At 42.2% G+C, this 10,844-nt stretch overlaps 1 protein-coding gene across 1 annotated transcript; it reads right to left on the bottom strand.

Moving 5' to 3' along the window:
* Positions 1–4,942: 4,942 nt before the first annotated feature.
* On the bottom strand, positions 4,943–10,242 carry SLC16A8 (solute carrier family 16 member 8; the record flags this gene model as incomplete). The annotated part of the gene is made up of 5 exons (XM_081330641.1): positions 10,218–10,242; positions 9,525–9,775; positions 8,047–8,190; positions 6,295–7,161; positions 4,943–5,313 (listed from the first exon to the last, which is right to left on the bottom strand). Exons 2-5 carry the CDS (start codon positions 9,751–9,753, stop codon positions 4,943–4,945), a joined length of 1,611 nt encoding a protein of 536 aa, XP_081186767.1. The 5' UTR covers positions 9,754–9,775; positions 10,218–10,242.
* Positions 10,243–10,844: the final 602 nt, after the last annotated feature.

Here is a 10,844-nt window from a genome sequence, read left to right as displayed (position 1 = left end):
GCCTCTGAGAAGAAAGGGCCTTTTGTGCCTTCTTAAAATGGTGCAATTTGTGCCAAGAAGAAAAACTACAGTTTTTGCTTTTGCTTCCTGTCCTCCCTCCCCCCCCCACACACACACCAAAAGAAAGACAAGGTAGGGTCAGAATGATCTTAGTGGGATTTTACAGGTCAAACTAATGACTAATGAAGAGATGTCTTAGGGGTGACATGATAGCTGTCTTCCAATACTTGAAGGTTTGCCACAGGGAAGAGGGCTTGTATCTATTCTCCAAATCACCTGAAGGCTGGACAAGAAACTGGGCAGAAGCCACTCAGAATGAGATCCAACCTAAAGAGAAATTTCCTGAGATTGAGAACAATCAGCTTGTCTCCTGGATTTGTGGGGGCTCCGTTGTGGGGGTTTTCAAGAAAAGATTGGACAACCATTTGTCAGGGATGCAATAAGAACTCCTGCCTTGACCAGGGGGTTGGATTATGAGATCTCAAAGCCCTAGCCCCGGGGTAGGCAAGCTTGGCTCTTTTATGACTTGTGGACTTCAACTCCCAGAAGTCCTGAGCCAGCGTGGCTCAGCATGGAAACCTCTCCCTTTTCCCTCAGCATGGCTGGCTCAGGAATTGTGGCAGTTGAAGTCCACGAGTCTTAAAAGAGCCAAGGTTGTCTACCCCTGCCCTAGCCCCATGATTCTATTTCTGTTTCGGTTCTATTCTACCCTACCCTACCCTACCTTACTCATAAGAGTGTGAAGCATCTATTCTTTTTCCTTCCAACTTAGGCTTTAGGTTTGTGTCTCCTTAATCCTACTGTTTTCACCATAGTAAAAAATTTGAATAATGGAAGAATCAAATTCCTTCCAGATTGCAGGAATAATTTGGTTCCAAAAGAGAAATGTTCCCAAACTAAAAATCAAACCCATAAAACGAACACAGGTGGACTTTCCTATACCATCTTGATCAGCAAATCCTCAAATGTGCTAGAAGTGCAAAAATAACTTCTATTGATAGGCACCTGTCAGGTGTAAACAACCAGACCCACGCTTTTAGAGTTCAAACAAGCTATTGTTCTACGTCTATTCCAGAGGAATGCCCCAGCTGGTAGCTTTGGCCTGGGAAAGACCAGATCAGGCCCAAAGGCATTCAAGAGGGGGTCAGACTATACTCTGTATTGTTTATGTGATGATCCCAGACTACTTTCCTGCTTGACCCCTTCTGACAGTTGCTCTCCATCAATACCCCATTAAATGTTTCAACGTTGGATAAGGCTATAGGTAGCTATATCCTGAATCTGCGTGATCAAAAAGCAGATTCTTTCCCAATTGAATTTCTCTCTTGGATTCACATCGAATGTGGCATTTGTAAATTCAGTACAGTTTTATGCCTACAAATCAGGCTGTCTGCTTTCTGTGCAAAATTATTACAGGAAAAAAAAACTGGCCATCAGAGCAGATAAATAAGTTTCTGCGCCTATTGCCTTGCTTGAAAGTTGCTCTCTGGAATTCTGTCATCATCTCGTGTGCAACCTAAAGTACTCCTAATCTGTTGAACTACAGCTCCTAGCCTTCTCCAACCACATTGGCATTATTGTAATCTGAAGGACACCAAATTGTGGAAGATTAACATTGACTGTTCAGAATATATGGAAATAACAGTTCAAATTAGATGATTGTTATGGGTAGTCATAAAGTCATGTGGGCACTTCTTGAACTCATAAATTTCTGCTTGACTAGAACAATATTACTGGCTTAAAATATTCAATGCTCTGCCGTCTTACTTCTTCATTTCCTTTCTGCCTTTAACATTTTCCCTTTAACATTTCCCCTCAAATCACCTCCCAGGAGGGGGAGACATCTGCCAAACAACCTGTCTCAGCCTCCCTCTCCCCCATCCCCCAGCATTGTTTGAACTAAAATCCTACATTGATCTTGTGGCCCTGTGTGATGAACTGAGCAACAGATCACAAAAGCTTATGGCTTTTAATAAAATTTGTTAATTGGAAAAGCTGCTATCAGACTATCCCTGATTTTGTTTTGTAAACCAAACCAAAAAGAGCTGACCTGCAAAGTCTGCAATAATTTAAAAGCATCTATAAATCCAAACTATAAAAAAAACCTTAAAAAATATGTTGCCTTCCAAATTCACATCTAGACAGTCCTAGAAATCTCAGTCTAGCCAATCCATGGCCCTTAGTCTAAGGCGGCTCAGACTATTTCTGTCTGTGTGTGTGTGTGCGTGCGTGCATGCCTATGTGTGTCTGTACACACACACATACACATAACATATACAATATATGAACAACACATGAATCAGATAAGGTTTATTTTTTTAAAAAATGAATCCTTCGTTGTGTATAGACTTTTAAAGATTCCAAGACTAATTTTTCCAGCCAAATGCAAGCAAAACATACAAAACTGGGTCTGTTAATAAGATAAATACTTATGGCATAATTTTACTTTTAGACACATGCTTGTCACAAATGCTTACAGTTTTACAACTCTGAAAATATATTAGGCATACAAGTCCTGTGATCTCTGTTGTGAACAATAAATATGAGTATTTACTTTGCTTCTGTGCCCCAAGTCCTGCATCATATTTAATTTAATTTAATTTAATAATATTTATATACCGCCCTTCTCCCTAAGGACTCAGGGCGGTTCACAGGGCAGAATAAAATACCAAATACAAACATTAAAAAGAGATTAAATGATTGCCCAAGTTAAAACAATAGGAATACAATTCTAAAAACCCCAAGATAAAATTAAGAGACCAAAAATAAAACAACCCCACCGGTCCCCATCAGGCTAGGCCGGCTTGTACAAACAAAAACGTCTTGAGATCGCGACGAAAGGAGCGAAGATCGGGCGCCATCCGGAGCTCTACTGGTAGCTGATTCCACAGCTCCGGAGCGCCCACAGAGAAGGATCTCCCCCTGGGGGCCACCAATCGACATTCTCTGATCGGTGGCACCCTGAGGAGGCCCTCTCTGTGGGAACGCACAGGGCGCAGGGAGCTTGATGCCGGCAGCAGATGTTCCCTAAGGTACTCCGGCCCCATGCCATGGAGGGCTTTGAACACCGTTACCAGTACCTTGAATCTCACCCGGAAGACAACTGGCAACCAATGCAGCTCGCGGAGCAGAGGTGTAACGTGGGAGTATCGGGAGACTCCCAACACAACTCTCGCGGCTGCATTCTGTACCAGTTGGAGCTTCCGGGTGGTCCTCAAGGGCAGCCCCATGTAGAGAGCGTTGCAGTAGTCCAGACGAGAGGACACGAGCGCATGAGTGACCGTGCACAAATCATCCCGGCTAAGATAGGGCCACAACTGGCGCACCAGGCGAACCTGGGCGAAGGCCCCCCTAGTCACAGCTCCTATATGGTCTTCCAAGGTGAGCCGTGAATCTAGGAGGACTCCCAAGTTGCGAGCCCTATCTACGGGGGGTAAAAGTTCACCCCCCATAGCCAGAGGTGGAATGTCCGAATAAACCCAGGATGAAGGTATGCAAAGCCACTCAGTCTTGTCGGGGTTGAGTTGAAGTCTGTTCCTCCCCATCCAGACCCGAACCGCCTCCAGGCAACGGGACATCACGTTGAGGGCATCACTGGGGTGGTTTGGGGTCGAAAGGAAAAGTTGGGTATCATCAGCGTACTGATGATACCCAACTCCAAAGCCACGAATGATCTCACCCAGCGGTTTCATGTAGATGTTGAACAGGAGAGGCGAGAGGACCGACCCCTGAGGAACTCCACAAATGAGAGACCTCGCGGTCGACCTCTGCCCTCCTGCCAACACCGACTGCGAACGTCCCTGGAGATAGGAGGAGAACCACTGTAAGACTGTGCCTCCCACTCCCAGTCCCCTGAGACGCCGCAGCAAGATACCATGGTCGATGGTATCGAAAGCCGCCGAGAGGTCTAATAGGACTAGAACAGAGGAATATCCCCTGTCCCGAGCCCTCCAGAGATCATTCACCAGCGCGACCAATGCCGTCTCCGTGCTGTGCCCGGGCCTGAAACCCGATTGGTACGGGTCTAGATAATCCGCTTCATCCAGGACCAGAGGGAGCTGATGCGCCACCACACTCTCAACAGCCAATGAAGATCTAGATGATGAAGATAGTTTCTTAGCTTCTAGTAGCAAATTGTTCCCACAAAGGATAGTCATTTGCAGTTTATTGCTTGAGTCATAGCATAAATTATCTGATCTATTTGCAATGGGCTTAGAAAAATTCTAATTTCTGTAGCACCATTATGCCAGCTCCTATTTAAGGCATAGCTAAAATTGTTTCTAATTTCCTCTCATGTTTATCGAACAAGCTTATTCTGAAATTTACAGAATCTGGCCAACACATCTGTCATCTAATACTAATTTAGAAGGGATAAAAGCTTCTAGTTTTGACCAACAGAAATGCAATCATCTACTTACTATCAGTAATGAGAATATGATATTTGGCCACACTTTTAAAATGCCTGCTTGCCAGTTTGTAATATTCCTTCTTCAATTCTAGCTACAAGGCTTCTTCTGTTCTACATCTTTGATATTATATAGATTTAGTTTTGCTGAACACCAGGTCTGTAGAGGTAGATTGATAAAAAAGTTAAATTGAATTAGCAGCCAGCTGGTTATTAAGACTAATGTAGATGTAAGGTAATGTAAGTGCTGATATATGCATGAGTGCAAACCCATATAATATTGAAGAGAATTATACAATTCTTTATTCATGGAAGAGGTATACTGTGTTTGGATTCCATAACTTTGCTTATAGTACCATTCTGACTATGTGTATTCAAAAAATAAAATAAAATAAAACTCCTCAGGATTCTCTCCCTGCCCTCATACCATTCCAGAATTTATACTTTCCATATCGTCCTCTTAAGTAAATCAGATCCCATGTGCTGATGTCACTGTGTCTTTGGATCTTTTTGGTTTGTTTTTGGATCTCTGTGTTGCTAAAGCTCTTTTTTTCCTACCTGATCAATACAGCAGCCATCTGGAACCAGAGCTATATTCTCCCCTTTAGGCTGTCCACCATTCTTGTATGTTGCAATATGATTCGCTCTGTCACTTCCAACAATGTCAGTGCTGTGGGCCAGATGCTGATCATTGTCAAGGCTATCCTTTACTTCCTGTAGATCTGCTTCGGCTTCTTCCGTTTCACTGTTGCTTCTAACTGTAGGATTGTCTAGCTGAGAAGTAGTTTCTTTTTTCATGTTCAGGCAGCAGTATGAAGCAACAGCCAAGAAGACAGCAGATAACACGACTTCTGAGCCAGCCAAATAGAATATAATTTCATATTTCTTGAGTGCATCCACCAGTCGCCCTGCGATTTTGAAATAAAGCATAGCATAGTTGCATTGTAATCTGTTCCAACAGTTTCCTATGGATGTCATATAAGCTGCTTAAACTTGCAGCTTGTAAGTTTTCAGTTTTATAAATGTAGAACTTCCATATGGCCTGCAGTTAGTATGAATTCCAAACATGCACATAAACACCTTTTCATACATCCCCCTTTTCAGTCACAGAATTACTAACAGGGCTGCACTGGAATTACTATAGAAGAGATAAAAATAGCATTTCTGTAACATGGAGATTTGTTTATTTATTTGTATCCTGCCTTTATTAGTTTTACAAATAATTCAACATATGAATATATGTGAACATATCTAACACACCTCCCTCCTCCTGTTTTCTCTACAACAATTCTGTGAGGTGGATTGGACTGAGAGAGAATGACTAACCCAGCTAGCTTGCATGGCTAAGGCAGAACTTGAACTTACAGCCTCTGCTTTCTAGCCTGGTGCCTTCTCTCCCACTAAATATTGTATGGAGCTTTCAAAATCATGTTGACCTCAGGTAACCGTGGGCATTAACCTGAGCTAATGAGAGTTATGTGTGTTCCTAGAGTGGCACATGCCATATCTTGGATCTGCAAACTGCATTGGTTGCCAGTTTGTTTCCAGGTCCAATTCAAGGTGTTGGCTTTGACTTCCACATTATTTGAGGGCCATGTCCACCCACTGACATCTGCCCATCCCATTAGGTCTGGCAGAAGAGGTACACTAGAGATGGGATGGCTGCATTATTTTTAACATTCTCTCCACTCTCTTGTTAATAATAATAATATTGCTAATGTTTTTAATTGTAGTTTTTAAATTTGAAATATATGGTTGATTTTATTGTAAGTCACCTTTACTGTGAGATGGGTAGCTCTATAGGTGAGAAACAAAACAAATACATAGGACTAAGCCTTGATATGCCCTATTCAAAGGAAGCTCTACGAAAGAAAGGTGGTTACACTTACCTGCTGAGGGTGGTCCAATGAGCACAGCAACGGCCTCAATGAGCAAGTTAAGCCCAATTGCGCTAGAGAATTTCTGAGATCCAACAATAGTCATGAGAACTTCAAACTGCAGAGCTCCCACCATTCCATAGGAAATACCAAAGAAAATGCAGAAGATAACCAGGGATGTGTAGGTGTTGGCTCTGGCACTAAAGATATCCGTCAGGCCATTGAAGAGCATTGCAAAACTGAACAAGTAGATTATATGTGGTCGTATCTTCTTCATCCCAGCAAACATCCCACAGGATGGACGGGCAAAAATATCTATGAAGCCAATGATGGACAAAAGAAATGCTGCCTCTTTGTCAGGTATTCCCATGTCTTTGGCATAGTTGACTAATAGAATTGTGGGCACAAAGAGGCCCAAAACCATTATGAACTTGGCGATGGTGTAAATGATAAAACCCCGGATTTTGAAGATAGAAAAATTTAATAAGCTTTTCGTTTTCTTGGCCTTTTTCTTCTTGAGTTTCTTGGGTTTCTTAACATTGTCCAGGGTGCCATCTACCTCTTCTGCTCTTCCTCCCATTGGCAGCATCTCTTTAGTTTCATAGGTGTCTGTGACTTTCTCCCTTGTCTTCTTAATGCCAATTGCCAAGGGTCTCATGAGTGCTCCACATGTGCAGCAGTTCAGGAGGAGCCCCCCCATGATGAGGAATCCCCCTCGCCAGCCAAACTTTTCCAGCAAGACTTGACCCAGTGGAGAAAGCGCTGAAAGGAAGACTGGGCTTCCAGCTGCAGCTAGCCCATTGGCTAGTGGCCTGCGCTTGTCAAAATAGGATCCTAACATAATCAAAGAAGGCTGGAAATTCAGAGCCATTCCTAAACCTGAAAAAAATTACAAGGGGAGCAATTGATGCAAAGACATCGGCTCTCAACAGACGCAAAGATTTCAAGGTTCCTATATTTGAAGGAAAGGTTCTCTCCCCGCCACCCAGGAAAATATGCTATTTAATCTAACTTAATCAATGCAAGTTGTCCTTTAACACATGGACACAGAAAAAACCATAGGTACTCCTCGACTTGCGACCACAACTGAGCCCAAATTTTTTGTTGCTAAGCGAGGCATTTGATAAGTGAATTTTGCGGCATTTTACAACCTTTCTTGCCACAGTTGTTAAGTGAACCACTGCAGTTGTTAAGTTAATAGCCTGGTTGTTAAGTGAATCAGGCTTCCCCATTGCCTTTGCTTGTCAGAAGGCTGCAAAAGGGGATTACATGACCTCAGGACACGACAATCGTCATAACTGTGAACCAGTTGCCAAGCATCTGAATTTTGGTCATGTGACATGGAGATGCTGCAGTGGTTGTAAGTGTGAAAAACATTCCTAAGTCATGTTTTCCAGTGCCACTGTAACTTCAAACGGTCACTAAAAGAACTGTTATAAGTTGAGGACTGCCTGTACAGTCCAGTGTATGATGCTGAATTACAATTCTCGGAATCATTTCTCACTAATCATACCAAACCTTCTGAGAACTGTATGCAGTATTAGAAATATCTAGGGAACCATAAGTCCCCATGTCTGCTTTCCACACTTACGTAAAGCAATTTCTCTTTACAATCAGTAGGAGCATATAGGAGCTTCTCTCAAAGGCAACATTTTATGGCATACATCATCCTGACAATATTTCAGCAATGTCATGCTACCTATTACGGTATTTTCTGAAGTAGACTTGCACAATGGCGCTTCTTCCCATTTTGCAAATGCTCACCTGTCAGCACTCCAGCAGACAAATACAGTTCAATGATGTTGGTGGTGAAGGAGGCCAGGATCATTCCAGAGGAAGCCAGGAGCCCCCCAACAAGCATCACAGGCCGACACCCAAACTGGTTCACCATAATGCTGCTCAAAGGTCCTGCAGGGGATGCAAGAAATCAGAAAGGAGGTAGGATCAGAATGATATGAAATGAATGCAAAACTGCAGCAACATCCTAATGCCAAATGGCAGATGATCTTAAGCTGGCTTGGATTTGTGAGGAGTGAAGGTACCTTTGCCATTACATGTTTTTTCTGGAGATTGACAAATTTAAACTTTGCATATGTATTGTCATGGGCGGGGGAGGGGGGAGGGAATGACTGTGTAACAGATACAGATTTTTGCTTTCATGATTAGCAATGATTGTGGGTAAGAGTTTTCCCCAGCTGCCTGGGTATTGCAGACTGGCATCATTGCAGGTCAATCAGTTCAGGAAGAGTGAAAAACTACAAGCTTTAAAATGTAGCGTTGTGCTAAAATATTAAAAAGTAAGACATTTTGGAGAACTGCAAAAGGGTCTAGTTTGTTACAGAGCTTCCTGGAATGTTTGATTGTATCTTATCCATCTTCTTGGATATATTTAAATTGTGATAAAGAATGTCAGCTTTGTTTGTCGTGGGCCGCATTCCCACAGAAAAAATTGTTAGGAGCTGCATTGAATGTGGCAATGGGTACAGCCACCTAAACACTTATGTCACAGACTTTTCTTTTTCACTCTATTTTGCTGAAATAGTCTTCCCTTTCATTTTCTTTCTACACATACATTCTAGGGAAAGGACAATGTGATTTCGCTATAGGTTTGATTGTAGCCTTCATAAAGATTTTTTTTAATTAGGTAAGGCTCCAGCTTTAATGTTTGGCCAGGAATAAGACTTTCTGTGCTCAACTTTTCAAAAGTGCAAGGAAGCCCTGCAGGGTAATTATTAAGAACATAACATGCGTGCGTCTGTGTGTGCATGCACTGTGTAGAATAAATAGAGTTGAACTTCTATCTATCTATCTATCTATCTATCTATCTATCTATCTATCTATCTATCTATCATCTATCTATCTATCTATATCAGTCTCCCTTTAATTCTTTGTTAGCAATCTAAAATTTACACACACACACACACACACACACACACACATATATGTAGTATATGCATGTTGGTGGGTGTAGGGATTTTCTTTCTTAACATTTCCCACCTCCCCCACAAAAAATGAATAAATATCGGGATTGAAGACTTCTAAAAAGCTCAGTGGATACCATAGGTCTTTGCCAAGCTTGAGGTAACAGTAGCAATGGCCTGTGAATGGGAATGAGGGAAGAGAGATGGGAAGGACTGACTTTTGCACAGCCATTCTCAATAAATAGCTAAATCTTTGATGACATTAGTGTGGCAGTATGAAATTTTCTTCCAAAGATATGGAGATACCTGTGGAATTCCTACCTGTTCCATACAGCATGGCTAGCATGATGGATGAGATCCAAGCTGTGTCACTGTATCCCACGTGGAAATCATGCATCAGGTCCTTGAAATAAATGCTCACTGCCTTTGGAAACCCATAAGAAAAGCCAGTGATGATGAAGCAGCCTAGTAAGACGATCCAGCCCCAGCCACCATCAGGAGCCTTTGCTTTCTCAGGCAGTTGCCCTTGTTCCACATCATCTCTGTCCATTGCCCAAACAAAGAGAAGAAACCTGAAAGCAAACAGAGCAAAAACAGAACAAGAATGATTACAGGAGCATCCTTTTTTTGTCTATGTACATCATTTTCTTGCCCCTTAAATTTAGGACAGTACAGTATTTTCCAACCTGTTGCCCCCCCCCCCCAGAGAGGTTGGGTATTAGTATTATTAATTGATAATATAGTTGTTTTTAAAAAAGCAGAGCACAGACAAAACAATTTCATTTTTAAAATTTTGCTTTTTAAAACCAAATATTGGGAATGAATGAATGAATCAGCCTTTATAAATGTCTTCCTCAGGTAGTAAAATTCATCTTGGAAAATGCCTTGGTCATCTCAGCGGTCCAGACTAAAAGTTCAGTCCTGGCTAATCTTAATAATCATGGATAGTAATGAAAGGAATAAAATATTATTCAGAAATTTCTAATGAGTCTAAAGGACATTAGAAGTAGCCACCTGAAAATCCTAAGTAATAACGATTGTGTCTCTATCTCATCTAAAAGTTGACAAGTACAAATGTGACAAGCTGAAAACGCTAGCTAACCTAAACCGCAAGCAAAGGAAATACAGAAATAACTATAGGAGCTGAGCTTTGTTTAACAGAAAATTAGATGGTGATAGATAGGATGTGTACAAAGGGGCTTCCTGGAACATGGGAGGAACAGTGGTTTTAGGCGGTCCGGATAGTTTATCGGATGATTAGGGAAGGGATGTTGAGTGCGATAGGGGAGGGGGGAATCTGCGTCGGGGATAGGATATAAAAATGTGTCAAACAGTTCTGTAAGGTGTGACTGAACTCCTGTGTGTGTTTCAGTTCACCAAGCCTTTGCAAACGCTTCTTTTTAAATAAAACTTTGTTGCTGGAATCCCAAGTGATTTTGTTTGTTTTGGGATATTGAGCCACGTTCCAAACAACTTGGGGGCTCGTCCTGGGATATCCAAACCATCCCCGGACCCCCGGGAGTGGTCACCCCTAAGGGGACATGTGCCACGTCGATTTTGACAGTTTACTGAAAGGTGACCACCCCCGGCCTGGTACCCATGAAGAACCAGATGCTAGGAACAAAAGAAGTCAGGTCAATT

This window comes from Vipera berus, assembly GCF_964194415.1.
Source record: "Vipera berus genome assembly, chromosome: 6".
In the NCBI taxonomy this organism is placed as follows: Eukaryota; Metazoa; Chordata; class Lepidosauria; order Squamata; family Viperidae; genus Vipera; species Vipera berus.
The sequence above is the reverse complement of the archived record's forward strand: the minus strand, read 5'-3'. Positions and strand labels throughout refer to the sequence as shown.